General features: G+C 39.1%; 2 protein-coding genes across 2 annotated transcripts in view; one reads left to right on the forward strand and one right to left on the reverse strand.

The window, feature by feature from the left end:
* LOC137583925 (uncharacterized) overlaps positions 1-18,372 on the forward strand; it is a 186,957-nt gene that overhangs the window by 158,580 nt on the left and 10,005 nt on the right. The window contains exons 3-8 of the mRNA XM_068299119.1: positions 13,589-13,916; positions 14,295-14,452; positions 14,521-15,267; positions 15,332-15,565; positions 15,622-17,428; positions 17,487-18,282. Coding sequence (XP_068155220.1) covers positions 13,877-13,916; positions 14,295-14,452; positions 14,521-15,267; positions 15,332-15,565; positions 15,622-17,428; positions 17,487-18,282 — 3,782 coding nt within the window. The 5' untranslated portion in view covers positions 13,589-13,876. The remainder of the gene's footprint in view (positions 1-13,588; positions 13,917-14,294; positions 14,453-14,520; positions 15,268-15,331; positions 15,566-15,621; positions 17,429-17,486; positions 18,283-18,372) is intronic.
* Positions 1-18,372, reverse strand: part of pxb — a 178,584-nt gene that overhangs the window by 111,311 nt on the left and 48,901 nt on the right. The window lies entirely within an intron of this gene.

The following is an 18,372-nucleotide window of genomic DNA, read 5'->3' on the forward strand; positions in this document are numbered from 1 at the left end:
TCTCTTGTCATGGTTTTTTCCTTTTATTATTTTTATTGGTTGAAGTTTTGACAATAACTTCATTAGCAAGTAAACCCAGAGTCACTTGACTTGGCTTTGGCTTTTGGGTTCTCTCCTCAACTTCACTCATTCAAAAACACGCACTAGACGAAAGCATTTACAACTTTTTAATATGAGTGTATGTATGTTGCAGAACCCATCAGGCCCTCATCTCCTTTATATGAACAGCAGCCGAAAAGTGCAATGAGAAGTGTTTTGCCTAATTGCTAAGAGGCAAAGGTCCAAAGAGGCAAGGGACTACCACTACGACTCTATGCTTTTTTTTCTTCCTCTTTCCATTTTGGTATGTAGTTGTTAGGTGGGCACTCTCAACCTCAGAGTCTTAGACCATAGTCAAATATTTCTCAGCACTTATTGACATTTGATGGGCGTGGCAAGACTGAAAATTTACTACAAATTGGCAATCACCCATCGTGAAGATGGAAGTGGCAAAAGAATAAGAGTTAGCCAACAGCATTCACTTGAATTTCTGTTGTATGCAACTTTCATTAGTTTTGAGTGGGTGTCGCTTTTAGTTTGTCTGCCTCCCCAGTAACACTACTTCTCTTTCCCTCACCCCCACCCTCTCTGGGTCTCTGCAAAAGAGTTGGCAGTCTACTCTGGCAGTTTTATGTTCAGTACCATTTGGGGTTCAAGTGGCCAGGTCTGCCTTAACTTGGCTTGGTTTGACTTGACTTGGCCAACGGCATTGTTACAAGTTTCAAATTTAATTAGACAAATTTTTAATTGATATCATATGGCCAACGCCCCGAAAGTACTCTAAAAAAGTAGCAAGTAAAACTTGTTAAGGCAATTGTTATATATAGTAGAATGAGTCGAATGCTGCTGACTACTTGTAGAAGAGAAGAAACAGCGGCAAATGCAATTATATGCATCTTGTTAAGGTATATATAACAGATACCTGGTGAAATGTAAAAGGCCTTGGGCTCTTACAACTAAAAGAAATTAGTGGAACAATCTCTTTCACAAGCAGCTGAAAGGTAGTTGCAATGATAGTACTTCAGGAAAGTTTTAATTGTCTATAAGAACAACAGGAAATAAAGAAAAGCCCTCTGGTTTATATTTTTTGGCTTGCATAATTGCAGACTTCAATTGTTTCACTTTAATAAGGCGTACAGGCTTAGACTCTTCGGTTTCCAGATTTAAATATCTTTTCGTTAAATTCGAGATAGTTTTTTAATACTTAATAATATGTGTATGTTAATTCCTTATCGAAATTGAAAAGTGATCAACCTATAATTGATAATATCCTCTGTCATACTCAATTAGGCAAATTTTGTTCTCTGTCCATGTGACCAATATTTGCAGTCTTATCTGGTTTTCATTTTCATTACTTGGCTTATGAACGAATTGTCTAATTGTTTAGACAATTAAATCATTGAAAATTATTGTTCCTCTTTATTTTCAATGACAGCCACTTAAATCGATTTAGCAGGGCACAAGGAGAGGGCAATTTCTTGTTTGGCAAAGTTTTAATCAAATTAAGTCACCGAAAAGACGGAAGTGTAGCTGACACAAGGTGACATGTGAATTGGTATGGGGCGGTGAGGCAGACTAAAGTTTTGGGCCTTGTCAACTGGGGACAATTGTTGGCGACAAGTGGCGCTGTGGGCAGCTCCAAGACCGCGCCATCTTCTACCATCTCTCCTCCTCATACACAAATGCTCAATTAATAGAATTTCGTAGACCTAATGAAATGGAGAAACTTCTATTGGATCATGTGGCTTTGGCGGACAAGCGGCTTGTGGTTGATGGTGTTCTGCTTTTGGCTGAGGCTAATTGAATCAAAGCCAGGTCCTGGCCACGCGTTCAATTAATTCCGAAGAATTGGAAAAGCGTTCTTTGGGCTGGCCCTGTCAGAGACATACAATTTGTTAAACAATGTTTTGCCAAGGTGTTTTAACTGGTTTATTTTGTATTATTTTTTTGTTACTCAGAACTCAGACCCGTTATTCTCCCTGGGTGTGTGTGTGTGTGAGAGTGGCGCACTTTTAAGTACTGAATGGCGAAAAACAATTAAGATTATGACCCAAAGGCACATTATTTCAACATCAACCCCTTTCTATCAGGGCACTAGTCTTTGCTTCTGTGTGTTTGCTTCTCATCTGGCATTGACAATAGAGGTGGACGGATTAACCCGCTCCTTGCTTCGGTGTGGTCTTGTGGGGTATGGCCGGATCTAGTTTGGGTATTAGCTTGCTATTGTTTTTCTGTTTGCGTAAAATCCTCTTAATTATACACTTGTCTATGCCCTACTAGACTAAATTGAGCTTACAGAACTATAGGGAAATCGTGTGTAAACAAGTGGGTGGGATTTGATAATCGTACGCCTAGAATTCAGTGGTTTTCATATTCAAAGCGAAAACTTAATAAATAAATTGTTATCATAAGGAATTACTGGATGTATAAATATTTAGTCTTTTTCACACTTACTTAACTTCTTTCCTAATCACATCAAATCGTTAACATGGTGAAAGCAAACATCAAGTTTTGGTTCCCATCTCATTTTCTTGGATAACATTTCATCCTCACATATAACTTATGCACATGTAACTGACATTTAAGCAAGCGTCAAAACAAACCGCTTGTCTAACAAAAAGTTAAGGCGAAAGCAAATGGTGAAAGAAAAACGTCTCCGTCTCTGTCTTCTCTCTTGAAAAAACAGAGAAAACCCATCCAAAAAGCCAAGTGTTTGTACTTAGTCTATGACACTCTTGGGACAACTCCTGGCCAAGTCGAGGGTAACTCACACACACACACATTCCATTGCTGTTCGTGCATGACAAGAGCATATGAGAAGGACACTTTTCACCCCAGTCTCCCAATCTAGTCGGTAGCCTCGTCAAACACATTCACCCCCTACTACTAAATGAAACGTCAAGCATTCAAATTATTTAATAGAGAATGGAAAAATGAGAGAAAACACAGCGAAATCATCTTTCGAGTTTCCCTTGTTGCCATTACTTAATTGAATTTAGTGCAAATACTTGACTTTGTTTTTGTCATTTTTTTTCGGTGGCTTTTGGTTTTGGCTTTCCCATTTTAGCCCAAAAGGAATTTCTCATTATTGACCACAGAAGTCGAAATTCGCAGTAACGTTAACAATGTCTCTGTTTTAAATTGCATTCCTCTTCAGGAAAGGGCAAAAAAGAAATAGAAATGAAATTAAAAATCCTTTGATGAGACAAAAAGCCAAAGGCACTCGTCCTGGCTATGGTTTAATGTTAAATGCACTACAAATCAACTGCAGAAGGAAAGAAAAAGATACGGTCATCGATGAAGTTTTAAAAATTAATTAAAAGAGACACAGTCAAAGCAACAACAGTGAAAAGAGACAATGGAGAGGGGAGAGCACGGCAGAGACACTTTGGCATAATGAAAATGGAAATGTCTGTGGACAAGAATCGAAGTAAAAAATCATTTCCAAATGGGTTTTATTTTTGTTAGTCAAATACATCGAAAAAAACCGCGTTCAATTAATAGAAACAAATGAAGCTTGAACCGAATTGATAGTCAAGTGTCAGGAGCAGCAGCAGCAAACTGAAAGAAACATGTGAATAAATGAATGTATGGAAACTGGGATATAGAATCAGTTTTGCATAAGACCGTGGTGGAAATCTCCAAGGGACATCCATGTGGCATACGTTTATGGTTTATTCCTGCTCCCCCCGGTTAACAATATTTGTAAAGGTACTTATACGCTCCCCTCCTGCTCCAATCGTAAACAGAAAACTCATCTCTTGAGCTAATTTAAGCTAAACAAAAGCACCAAAAATTCTCATTACAAGAGCACACATTTCATTTTCCATTTAGCCCCGCACATTCGACCATAATTTTCTTCTCTAACGCCAAACAACAACAATGAGAACAACAAAAAAAAAAAAAAAAACAACAAAAAAGAAAGAAAAAACCATAAAACGTCAAATGTGGCACTTAAAGCGGTCCATTTCCACCAAGAGAGATAGAATTGGAAGAGGAGAGTCAGTCCTGGTCCCACAGGTGTTTGACCCAGACGTTCTTCAAATTAAATGAAATGCGTAAAAATGGCAACAATTTGATTTTGTCAGATTTTGTTGGGTGAAATTCCGTTCTGAGATCGAGATAGAAAGCGAGAAATGTGTATCTGGCTGCTCTACTATGGCACGTAAAAGCATCTCCCACACGATGGTCGAGCAGCAACCCCCGAAACGCATGTTTTATGCATTGTTGGCCACCCCCCACAGTCCACAGCCCACAGTTCAACTACTTGTACACCATTCCACCTTACCTGCTCCACCTCCTCCTTTTTGGTCCACCCCCACACTCAGTGTTGTTTCGAATTGCACGCGCGGGGCTCCCAAGTTGCTAATTTAAGTGTAATAATCCTCAAAGCCAAGGAAACGTGAGCCAATTTATATGCAAGCATTAGGGTAAGCATTAGGGCCTGCCAGATGTTGATAGAGCGCTGAGGGGGCGAGTTGCAGGGGGAGAGGCTGCTCGGTGCTGCTTACAATTGGAGTGTTGCTCCATTTACCTGATGGCTAGATTTTTGGTATTTAGAGCGGAACTTGTATGCGCAAATTTGATTTTTGAAACGAAACAAGGAACTAGTTCATCAAATTGAAATTGTAAAAAGCAGTACTCGAATAGCTTGCGAAATTACACCAAAGTACTTAGAATTTTTTTAAGTAATGTATGCAAATCAAAATAAAGTTTCCTTAGTTGTTTCTTTTGGAAAGTTTTGTAGTAACTAAAAACCAACAAATATAGTTGGCCGGATTTCACTTTTGTATATTATTTATGTACCTACATATGAAGTACCAAGTCAAAAAATCATCTGCTATGCGTTAGAATTTCTTTTCCAATAGAGAACTAGTTCTTTATGGCCAACTATATGTGGACCATCTCTATGAAAGTTCCTTCAAATTTAAGCTTTAACTAATAATCGCCACACACACAAACGTACACACACATACTCACTTGTTTATTAAGGCCTGGTCAACATCTTTCGCCTCATACCTAGTTTTGGAAATTGTGAAACAAACAACCACAACAAACAATATACCCATCTCCACCTGCTAGCTCACTCCACCCACCCCCTATTCAGCCACATCCACCTTGGCCCTTGTTAAAATAAATTTAATATTGATTCAGCTTTTGTAATGAGAAACGCGGTGGCATCAAAAGTCCACTTAATACCCACGGCCTAGTTTAAAAGCATTTTTGCTCCTCCCCAGGGCGGGGAAAAGATGACAGAAGCTTGTGGATGGGGTTGGGGGATGACAGAAAAACGGGGACCGGGTTTGGGTAGGAATGGGGCTTGTCTAGGTCTACCATGTTTGTAAAATGTTGCTGTTGTTGCATTTTAGCTGGCCAAATTAAAAAGCATTTAAATTATGCTGATGACCAGAGAGGCCTATATCCAGTTGTTGTTTTTGCTGTTGTTCCTCCGGTTGCTGATGATGAGTTTTGCATGGGTTGTCAGTAAGCCAGCGGATGGCAAGGGGAGGCAGCGTTCCATTGTAATGATTGGGTCATGCGAAGGGAGCCCGGACACCAGCAGGAAAGCACTTTACACGTTTGCTCGTTCTGGAAATTAAGTTTGGCACATGCATAAACCCTAAACAAGATGGGAATAGTGCCAGGAATAAACCTTGTAAAGTGTCAAAATTACAAAGCGAAATGCGTGTACAGTTCCCGAAAATGCCACCACATAAAGGGTTAAGTTTTTTGATATTCTGTCGAAAAGTCAATAAGTCTCATAATTTTTCAGCTTTAAGGCAAGTTTGCTGTAGTCAATATAAGCGTAAGTCCCCGTTAAAGGGGGAATCACCATCCCCCTGTACTTGTACATTTAGGACAGTTATTTAACGAGCAACTCATTAGCTCGAAGTCCTTTTTAACCCCAAAATTGTCCTTTTCTCTCTCTGTTTGAAATATTTTTGACTCGGCTGCTGTACTTCACTTGTCGCATTTCATTTTCGGTTTTGAGCTTAAAATAAATGTTAAATATTTAGACCACCCGCCGTGTCAGCCCAAAAATAAGATGACAGACGCAGAATCCTTTTGCTTGGTCACAAAACTATCGTTTCCATCGTCCCTTTTGAGAAAGCCTTTGATAGACCTCCTAGCATGCAAAAGGAACTGGACCTGGAGTGGCATTGCGAGGGTTGGAAATGAACGAAATGAAAATCTTGGACCAACTTCCAGAATGCAATTAATTTTAACGCCAAAACTCATTAATATCAAGCCAAAGAGGACACTTGAAAAGTTCTTGGTACCTTTCTCGTGTTTTTTTTTTTTTTTTTTTGGGTTTTTTTGGTTTACTTATTTTATTTTAGCCTTTTTGCTATTTACCTTGGTTAATAATAAAACAGCCAAAGGCTTACAAAGATGAAAACAAAACTTGTTGCTCGACTGAGCTGAGTTTTTTTATATAAAATCTACCTTTTCTTTTCATTTTCTTTCTTTTTCTCCCTTCTATTTCTTGTGTGTATGTGTGTGTGTTGCGTTTTACTTTTTACGTTGTGCACGCCAGGGCAAAGGCAATGGCAATGATTTATGGCCAAAGGCCAAGTCCTTTTTTTGGGCTTTGGCAGGCTCAGGAAATGAAGTTCAAGGCATCGTAAGTAGTTTCGGAAGCATTTGAGAAAATGTAGAAAGTGTAAAAATTTCTGACTGGAGCTACCTTTCTCAAATTGAAAAGCGCACTTGACGTTGAAAATTTGGAGAGCTGGAGTTGAAGCCAGTTCCTAGCCAGTTGAGGGACAGCGAAAACAAAAAAGTTTTATTGTAGTCCTGGGATTTGGGCAAACAAAATTAAGCAGTCTGCAAGTTTTTAATTAAAAAAGGACGAGCGTATGCATTAAGCAGCTAAGACACGATGAAAACCTTGAGAAAGTGGTCTGGGTATCTTTAAGACAATGGTTAGCTATCTGGAGAAAACCCTTAGCTTTAGCTTAGGACTTAAGTCTTTATTTAAAGCTATTACAATCAACGTATGTAATTCAAATCTGTAACAGTTAAAATCAGATAAAGCTGGTAACAGATTTTTTTGTTGTCTGTAGTTCGTCGACAAAGTGAAACCTTTGGTAAACAGACTCTGAGAAATATAATTACAAAGAAGATACTATCTCCAAACTTACTTTGTATCTTCCATTTTTAGTTTTTTAACTAAAACTAGCAATTTAAGAACTTTACATTTACTTACTTCCGAGCACAATTATCTATGGCGTTTAGCTTCGTTACTACAATGTCCACACATTGTGAACATCAACAAGGTGGGTTAATCCTATGTAACTGCTTAATAGATCGAGACGGTCTCAAGTCAAGAATATTTAGTTGGACATCTATTAAGTATGCATCACGGATCCTTGGCACATATGTTTGAAAACAAATTGCGTGGCTGTTGGCAGGAAATTTGTTTAATCTGCCAACAAATTGGCGAAGACACGCAATGCAATCGCCCTGCTGCCTGGCCAGGGCCAGTTTGTGTCTAAAACGTTGATGAGATGCAAATGGATTTGTGTGCGATAAACAGCACAGGCAACAACCCGATCAGATGTAACCAAAGACAGAGCCAACCAGCCAGTCCCCACCACTCTCAATCCCAATCTCTTAGGCTTAGTCTCTGTTTCAGTTACAGCTTGAGTTCGAGTCCAAGTCGCAGTCCAAGCCGAGACACAAGACGTGGGCAAAACAAAAAAAAAAAAGGAGGAAAGAAACGCAAAAAAAGAAAAACTCCTCAACTTGCCGGCTTATTATTAACTGTATAATTTAATGTGTAGGCAGGAAATTGATTTATTATCAACGTCAGTTAATTTTTTTCTCATTTTATAAATTAAGCAACTCTGCCAGGCTGCATAAATCTTGCAACTATTCCTGTTCGGCTATAAAAAATAAATCACAAATTAAGTTGTTGTTGTTGCTGTTGGCTCCCACAGTTAACTGGCATGATAAAAAAAAAGAAGAAAAAACAACAACCGTCATCTGGTAGATAAGACAAACACAACCGTCTGCTGACTTGTTCTGGTGACAAACTCCACACCAAAACCCCAAGAAGGAGTCAAAGAAGGAGGAGAAGTTGGAGCTGGGGAGAGCACGAGCTGCAGAGGACCCGTCACAGTCACTTAATAATTTATCGCGCCTACTTTTTTGTTGCTGCCTGTTATGTGTTTTTTTTTTGTCCTCTACCCCTCAACTCATCGTTCTCTCTCTCTCCCTTCTTTTCCAAACTACTTATCTTATTATCTCAACGTTTTGGCTGTTGGTCGGTTTAGTTATCGTCGAAATATATCTGTTAGGTAGGCGCTTTGCGTTGCTCATTCCAGACAAAAAAATCACACAACTTTTTTATTTGTGAAATAATATATGAATCTTTGATTTGCCGATGATAAAGGGAATAGAAATCAGACAAAACTTAAATTGTTCCTATCTGTAAGGCCTTTTCATCTTTTGGATGTCTATCCTATTCTCAGTAGTAAAAATTCCTTAACAAAATAGCACCAACACTTTGTCGTTTTACTTCAAAAGTTCTTGTGCTTAAAAATCCAATTATATTGATGGCAATCGGATTATTTTTAGAAAGTAATGCAAATCCCAAGGTGTCTATGAAAACAACATCACATTTTCCATATTTCCGCCCCTTAGCAGGAAAATTTCATGGCAATTGCCTTCTATAAACCAAAATACTCACCTAATGTCGATTTTCGATCAAAATAGTTTTAGCCATTTGCAATGACTTGCAACTGTTTTGCTGCTGTTGCCATTGTTACGTTCAGATAGATACATATAAAGGAAGGGAGCTGGAGAGCAAGGGGAAAGAGGGCGGAAAATGTGCAGTCAATTGAGCCAGAGCTAGAGCCAGAATCGAAGCCGTAGCCGTGACAATTTTCCAATTGCATTTCATCAAAGTTTCGTCAATTTTTGGGGAACAAATTGCTATTAAATTGCCACACAATTGCAAATGCCATAAATCGATTTGAATCGAAACAAGTTTGTCGATTGTCTGTGTCCAACAGAACTCCCACACTTCCGTCTCACCAAAATACTCCATACACTCTATACTCCAAGCAACTACAACTGTCTCCCATCTCTTGGCAAGCCAGTCCAATTTTAATGGCCTGGTTTTCCGCTTGGTTAACTCAATTTGCGTGGCTTCTTTCAATTAGGTTTCCGCTTTCCTCGTCATATCCGTTATATGTATGTATGCGTGTGTGTGTGTTTTTTTTGTGGAAAGCTCATTTCACTTAAATAAAAATTGGGTTTTTGTATTTTATTTTTTTGTTTATTTGTCGCAAATAAAATTGACAGCGGGAAGTTTTTTATTTCGATTTTATGGATTTTTCGATGAACTCGTAAAAAATAGAAATGTATTTAATTTCCCTCAGTCTGGGCCACAAATGAGTTAAATGACAGTTCACAGTTGAATCGAGAATCGAAATCGATGGGGTTAGATGGGTGTGACAGGTGCTGGTGCTAATGCTTGGAGTGCCCTGTGAAAGCCTTTCCTATAATGCCTGCAGTTTGCTCGACCATGAAAAGAGTCTACCAGCTGCTGCAGCTGGGCCTAATTCGATTCCGAACAACGGCAACAACTTGGTGGGTCGCCAAATTGGGTAATCTGAAACCATTGAGCAAATGACACACTATCAATAACGTAAATGTCCAAGCCGATGATGAATCAATTAAAAGAGATTTTTGTTTCGACCAAAAACCAGACAAAATCGACAATGACGATTTATCACTCATTTGCCAGCAAACAAAAGTGGAAGGCAAAACGCAGCATAAAGTCATTAACCAAATGCACTGCAATCCTCGGAATCTTTATCAACATGGTCTCTTGTATTCATGGCAGCAATAAACAGCTAAAAATGATGATAGCCCCCCCATAGCAAAGAAGAGAGGCAAATGTTGGTCTCTGGCAGCGATAAACACAAAATTATTTCAACCAAATAATGCGAATTTAATGTGACATCCGACAAGCGACAACAGACTATAGAATACGAATGAGCCGAAGGAGGCTCGAGCCAATCTTGTTGGCCACAAGCGAGACTGAACAAACAGAAACCAGTTGATAACTAAGAGGGTCAACTTTGGAATACCCTTTAGAAATAATAAAAAGCGATTTATGTTAATAAGCACTCTGACTTTAAATTCAAAACTCATTTCTTAAAACTTCCATCTTGACTTTGCGAAATATTTGATGATTATCTTTTAGTCAAAAGAGATCCTTTTCGTTTATCTCTGTTTCATTTGTGTGTTTCAATGTGACAGCAAACGCACGAACGGTCCTTGCGTCATTCTTATCTTCTTAGCCGTCTCCACCCTCTCCGTATCTCAAACTCCCCCTATCTCATGTCACACCAAATGACGCATTATTGAACTGTCAATGGAAGTGACAAAGGGTTAACAGTGTCAAACCAATGAGTAAATGTACCAACATTTCTCTTTACTCCACTTTGAAGGGGTTCAGTGTCCATACCCAAAACGATGTTATTCTTTTTTGTTACATTTCATTTTGTTTAGGGAAGATGGATACTGACGATTATGCTGCAGAGAAGGGGATAAATAGGAAACAAGGTAAAGAAATACAATGTGTATCTGGCAAATACATTAATAATGAAAATTCATTAGGTGGGAACCTATCAAAATAACAGCATATGCCTTATGACCAATAACATTTACAACCAAGAAACAGAGTGAACCAAAAGTTAAATATTTTATGTAAGTATTTCCTCGCAAATTATCCAACAACTGTTTTGGGCTTCTATTTTTAATTTTTCAAAATTTTTGCTTTATTATTCAGCAAAGATATTTCAGCTGCTTATCATTTGTAAATCACACATGAGTTAAAAAATTCCAAAGAATTCAAAGTAAAGGTCTTTGGGGCTGGATTAGTCAGTAGAAGATTGAAAATAAATGATCTTCGGTTATCGTCTCGTTCTCGTTTTTATTTTTTACTGTTTATCGACACGACTTAATTAATTAAACACATATTTACACAGTCTTCTTCATTTTCATTATTCTTACATGCATTTTTGTTTATTAACTGTACGAAGGGTGAGAGAAAAAATGTCAACTCATTTGGAAATCATTTGTCAAAATATAAATCGATACTTGTTTCGGAGAATGAGTGGGGAAGGAATACACAAATCGAACAATCGAAAAAACAAAAAATTACATAATCATGCCCAAAATACACACCAGTCAAGAACAAAAGGAAATGTTCCGACTTGCCACCTTATCGATATTCAAAAATCGTATTCCAAAAAGGAGATAGATTGAGGAGGAGAGTCGAAGGAAACTCAACTTTAAACAAGTCAAAATTAAAATATGATAAACGCAATCTTTTCTCACATGGCTGAGCAGGGGTGGACCAGGAGGGGAAGAGACCAAAACCCGCTGTCAAACAGGTAACCATGTTGCAAGTTTCAAAACTACGTCCAGTTCTGTTTCGATCCCTGGCTTTGACTTCATGACCCAAACCCAAACCGTGATGGGAGTGTCCCTTTCTTGTCTTGTTGCTTTTTCTTTTGTTTTGTATTATTTCTGTTGTTGTTGCCTTTTGGTTCTTTGGAGCTGTCATGCATAATAAAATTCCAATATATTTGACCGTAACGCCTTCACCTTGTCTTCTCATTCTCAATTGCGGATCCTTATCAAAAAAGCACAAAAAAAGTGACGTGAGCCAAGCGCTCCCCAAAAGATGCTGCTCTCCAGCAGCCTGCCGATGACGAAGATGATGATGCACACACACTGGCACACTCGCACACCCAAGCAATAGTCGAGACAGAGTCCCACACCCAGACAGAAGATGATACCCAAAAAAGTGTTGGGTTTTATTGGCCAACGGCCATTTGATGCCCCCAAATAACAGCAATGGATATGGATGACACTGACCCACAAAACGGGCGGGCGGGTTGTCGTCTGGTTGGTCAGAATAAAGCAAAAGCCAAGAGTAAGAACCAAGCCCATATTTAATAGACAAGGTGAGTGGATGCCACATCTTTCTTACTCTCTGTCTCATACCATAAATATTTCATGTATCTAAACAAGCGTACATGTGCATGGGTTAAAGATTGGCCATCATAAAGTTTACCTAATAAAAAGGAATAGAAATTCTCCGGAAATATATTAAAATAGCTTGACGACTAAATAAACTAAACATAAATAACTGAGAGTTGAAAAATAATGTAAGTAAAATAACTTGAAGCAAACAATAAAGTTATTATTGACAAAGAAATTGTCAGATTTGAAATCGGCTTAGAATGAGAAATCAAAAATAAGGAATCAAAACTGAATTGTGAAGCAGAAGTCTTTAGCGCCAGTTTCTGATCCTTATATTCTAATTTTATTTCGTTTCTTACGTACAGTCTACTAAGAATTAGTTTATGCTCTCTACCTCTTCTACCTCTGTGGTCTCTTCAATTTTTGTGCATTATATTCAAATTCTTCCATTCATTTAGATTCACTTTGTTGTTTGCCCGAGAGAAATGATTCGTTAAGCTGATAAGTACATAGATTCATGCGCTTTACTTCATTATACGATTTTATTATTGAACCAAAACAAATGCAAATGCAAAACACAGTAATTGTAATACAATTACTGGAATTACACCAAATGCAATGAAACGAAATAAATTTGATTCAAACGAACAATAGATCTTATATATAATTGATTGTTTATTATTATTTTGCAGCTTGCATACAAAACCAGTAATTCTTTATAAATTACATAGTAGCTTTAAAGCTCATCTTTGGATGTCAGTATAACAATATGTAAGCTTATATTTGTTCCATTATTTGTTAGCAGGAGAGCGTACAGGAGCAGGTACATCAGCTCCGAAGAGAACTTTGCAGCACAAAGACGCAAACATAGAAATCTCAATATATATTTAAGGGATACATTTTTTGATAAATTGACTGGTCTCTAAAAATATAGTAACATACTATATACTGATAATAACATTTTTTAATTAAAACTAATTGAAAAGCTATAAAATCAGGTTTGTTTTCGTTTTCTATTCAAAATAAATTTGTGGAAAGCAAATTCGTTTGAGGTCCTTTGCCCCGCCAATATGTATATAAAACAATTCGAAAACTTGTAGATGGAAAAAAAGGCTAAAACTTTTTTAATTTTAAAGACATTAATTATTATAATCAAGAGTATTTTCGATTCGCCTACACCCAAATCGCTTACCTATCTACTGTTTGTGCTAGTTTGGCAAATATCGTGACTAGTCAACAAAAAATAAAAATAACAACTGGCTGACTGTTAAAAAAAAAACACAAAAGAAAACAGAAAACAGAGAGGCAAAAACTAAAAATTGCCGGCAAATTGTATAAATGAATGGAACAAAAACAGCAACAACACATATAACACTCAACGCTTAGACACGAAAATTTATTCAACAAAACAAACAAACAAAAAATTATCTTATTTTATTTCAATGAACAACAACAAAAACCACGAGCAGATAATTGAGTTTTTTATTTTGCGAGGCGCTTGAGTTTTGTGCTTATATTTTGTTTTTTTTTTATTTGCCAGACGCTAAGAAAATTGCAACGAAAAAAAAAACAAAAATAAAAATTCATCAACCGCCACCGCCAACATCAGCGGCGATCAGTTGTCCATAGACAGCCGACGGAGATAGAAGCAAACGCCGGGAAAAGAAAAAGAGAGCAAAAAGCACCAAACAAATAGGAACAGCAACAACAAATGAATAAGTAAAGCACATTTTTTCATTATTTATAGAAACAACAATTTTCACCTAACATTTGTGTGTTGATTTGCTGTGTATAGTATTTGTTTTTGGAGTGAGAATATCTGATCGAAATGACGACGAAATTCTCAATCAATGGACAACCTTACACGGGTAAGATAATACATACATACCTAACATATGTACATCAAATGTACATATGTACATTCATACATACATACATACAGTTTCCATAACGAAAGAGGTTTATGTAACCTCGTTAAGATTTTGTCACAATGTGACCAAGTGGATATGTATTTCTGACATGATTACCAAAGATCTATTATACAAAAGTTTCACAATGTTGTGAAATTTAATTTATGTTCCCAGTATTCTCTGTTTGAGTCAATAAACTTTAAAAAACCAGTTATCTAATTTTAGCGTGCAAATGCTATATCAGAAATACTCTAACTAAATAGGTTCCACTTGGCTTAGTCAATTTCAGCGTACGATATATGTATGTATAGTTTCATATTTTTTTTTATTCTTTAGTTAATCTGACCAATCTGCCGCCGGATATCACTTTGAACACATTTATACGGGAGCATGCGCAACTCACGGCCACCAAATTCATGTGCCAAGAGGGCGGATGTGGAGCCTGCGTTTGTGTGGTGCGGGATGCGAATAAACGAGCTTGGGCAGTTAATTCGGTTTGTTTCAAGGTCACGATCGTTTGAATTCACATAGTCGTTATCGCTTTATTCTCTCTCTTATGCAGTGTCTCACCTTGTTGAATACCTGTGCCCAGCTGGAGATCACCACAGCTGAAGGATTGGGCACTCAACGCAGTGGCTATCATCCCATACAGAAGCGTTTGGCCAAAATGAATGGCACTCAGTGTGGTTTCTGTTCGCCCGGCTTTGTGATGAACATGTACGGTCTGCTGGAGAAGCAAGGAGGCGAAGTCAGCATGGAGGAGGTGGAGAACTCATTCGGTGGCAATATATGCCGTTGTACTGGTTATCGACCCGTATTGGATGCCATGAAATCCTTTGCCGTCGACAGTACCATAGAGGTTCCAGCTGCTTGCAAGGATATAGAAGATTTGAACCTCACGGCGCGTAATTGTCCCAAAACGGGAGAGCTTTGTGCCGGAACGTGTCATCAGCAGCAAAAGACACTAGTCTATGATGATGGCACTCAATGGCATTGGCCAAAGTCATTGGCTGAGTTATTCGAGGCTCTAGATAAGATTGGTGACAACGAAGAGTATATGCTAGTGGCGGGAAATACAGCTCACGGTGTCTACAGGCGTTCGCCGAATATAAAACATTTTATCGATCTCCATCAAGTGGAAGAATTGCAACAGCATAAACAAGAAGGCACCAAGCTCAGCCTGGGTGCCAATATGAGTCTAACACAAACCATGGATATACTAAAGACTACAGCCGTAGAAACTGGTTTTGAGTATCTGCAGGTTCTATGGAATCATTTTGACTTGATTGCCAATGTGCCAGTGCGCAATGTAAGTTGTTCAAAAGATTACACAATAATGGTTTTTGTTGATTACTTTCATATCTCTTTTATAGTCTGGCACTTTGGCTGGAAATATTTCGATTAAAAAGCAACACCCTGAATTTCCCTCAGACATATTCATTGCATTTGAGGCCTTAAATGTCCAAGTGGTGGCTATGAAAAATGCCAAAGATGAGCTGCAAATGTCACTGAGCGAATATTTAAAGTCTCAAGATAAAAAACTCTTGCTCAAGGCCTTTATATTGCCCAATTATCCGAAGGAGAACTTTATATTTGATTCATATAAGGTGAGAAAAAGAATTTCCTTCGGAGTAATGACTTTAAATGTATTATTTTTATTTAGATTATGCCTCGAGCCCAGAATGCCCATGCCTATGTGAACGCTGCCTTTTTGCTCGAGTTGTCCAGTGGTGAAACGAAAGTGAGAAATGCTAGGATCTGTTTTGGTGGCATTCGTCCAGAGTTTGTTCACGCCACTCCCATTGAACAATTGATTACTGGTCAGAATCCCTATGATTCCGGCCTAGTAGAACAATCCTTTGCCAAACTTTCTACTCTCCTGAAACCAGATGAAGTTTTACCGGATGCTTCGCCTAATTATCGGTTAAAATTGGCTTGTGGTTTGTTTTACAAGTTTCTTCTGAAACATGCTCCCCCCGCTGAGGTTAACGAGAAATTCCTCAGCGGTGGACAATTACTCCAACGTCCTCTGTCGTCTGGTGTGCAAACGTTTCAGACACAAAAGCAAAATTACCCAGTCACCCAGGCTGTAGAAAAAGTTGAGGGTATGATTCAATGTTCCGGAGAGGCCACCTACATGAATGATGTTCTAACGACATCGAATACTTTGTACTGTGCTTTTGTGGGAGCCGACAAAGTGGGAGCCATCATTGAGGAAATAGATGCAGCCGAAGCTCTCAAACAACCTGGTGTTATTGCCTTTTACAGTGCCAAGGATTTGCCTGGCACCAATACGTTTGTGGAGCCAAGTTTTGGTTTTGAAAAAGAAGAGATCTTCTGCTCGGGTACAGTGCGTCATCATGAGCAACCTGTCGGTGTGATGGTGGCTCTTACTGCAGACCAGGCTCAAAGAGCAGCAAAGCTGGTAAAGATTATCTATAGCCAGCCAAGTTGGGATATAGTAATATTGCCTAGTTTATCTGATGTGTTTGCAAGTGGAAAACCCATCGAGTCCCGAATTGTTCAAGTGTCCAAGTCCAAGATTAAGAAGCTTAAATTTTCTGCTGATCCAGATGTCAGTGTCAAGGGAATCTTTCAAATGGGTCTCCAATATCATTTCACCATGGAACCCCAGACCACGGTGGCTATTCCCTTTGAAGATGGCCTCAAGATATATTCGGCCACTCAGTGGATGGATCTGACTCAATCTGTGATTGCCCATATGCTGCAGATCAAGGCCAAGGATGTTCAACTAGAAGTGCGGCGGCTGGGTGGTGGATATGGATCAAAAATATCCCGAGGTAATCAAGTGGCCTGCTCTGCAGCTCTGGCTGCCTACAAATTGAATCGTCCTGTCAGATTTGTCCAATCTCTCGAATCCATGATGGACTGCAATGGCAAGCGTTGGGCTTGCCGCTCTGACTATCAATTCCATTCTCAGGCTAATGGTAAAATTGTCGGAATGGAGAACGATTTCTATGAGGATGCTGGCTGGAGTCCAAACGAAAGTCCCATTGAGGGTCACTCCACTTTTACAGCGGCCAATTGCTATGACCTGAATGCCAACAGTAATTTTAAGATCAACGGCAATGCTGTGCTAACCGATGCTCCCAGCTCTACTTGGTGCCGTGCACCGGGTTCTGTGGAAGGAATAGCTATGATAGAGAACATTCTAGAACATGTCGCCTTTGCGGTTCAGAAGGATCCGGCTGAGGTGCGTATGCTCAACATAACCAAGGGCAATAAAATGGCAGAATTGCTGCCAAAGTTCTTGGAATCGAGGGAATACCATGCAAGAAAACAAGATATTAATGAATACAATACCAAGAATCGTTGGACCAAACGTGGTCTGGGCTTGGCCATTATGGACTATCCGATTTTCTATTTTGGCCAATATCCAGCCACAGTGGCCATTTATCACGTTGATGGCACAGTGGTTGTTAGCCACGGCGGCATTGAAATGGGCCAAGGTGAGTTGGTTGCCTCGTTCGCTCATCGGTCACCCACTTATTTTCTTCTCGCTTTCAGGCATGAACACCAAAATAGCCCAGGTGGCTGCGCATACCCTGGGCATTGAGTTGTCTTTCATCAAAGTGGAGTCATCCGATACCATTAATGGAGCCAATTCCATGGTCACTGGAGGTGCAGTAGGTAGCGAAAGTCTTTGCTTTGCCGTGCGTAAGGCCTGCCAGACTCTTAATACACGTTTGGAGCCTGTAAAGAAACCAAAAGCTACTTGGGTGGAGACAGTGGGGGCTGCCTATGCCGCTTCCATCAATATGATTGCTTCCGATCATTACAAAGAGGGCGATATGCAAAACTATCATGTCTATGGACTGGCTCTAACTGAAATCGAATTGGATGTCCTGACGGGCAACAATCAAATCAAACGTGTCGACATTCTCGAAGATGCAGGCGAAAGTTTGAGCCCTAACATCGATATAGGTCAGATTGAGGGAGGCTTTGTTATGTGTCTTGGTTATTGGCTAAGCGAGCAACTTGTCTACGACCGGCAAACGGGACGCCTATTAACCAATCGCTCTTGGAACTATAAGCCGCCTGGACCCAAAGATATTCCCATTGATTTTCGCATTGAATTAATTCAGAATCCGAATCCAAGCAGTGCTGGATTTATGCGTTCCAAGGCCACAGGGGAGCCGCCTTGTTGTCTAGCCGTAAGTGTTGTCTTTGCCTTGCAGCAGGCATTGCAATCAGCTCGTCAGGATGCAGGTTTACCCCGCGAGTGGGTGCGCCTAGGAGCGCCAACTACTCCTGAAACCTTGGTGCTAAATGCGGGACATGAGGTAACTAGTTTTAAGCTTAAGTAGACATTTACTTATTTGGGGGAGGTTTACTATTGTTATATATTTTGAAATCTATTATACACATACATATGAAGAAAGTGTACAATATA

This window comes from Drosophila tropicalis, unplaced genomic scaffold (assembly GCF_018151085.1).
Source record: "Drosophila tropicalis isolate 14030-0801.00 unplaced genomic scaffold, ASM1815108v1 contig_878, whole genome shotgun sequence".
NCBI classification, from domain to species: Eukaryota; Metazoa; Arthropoda; class Insecta; order Diptera; family Drosophilidae; genus Drosophila; species Drosophila tropicalis.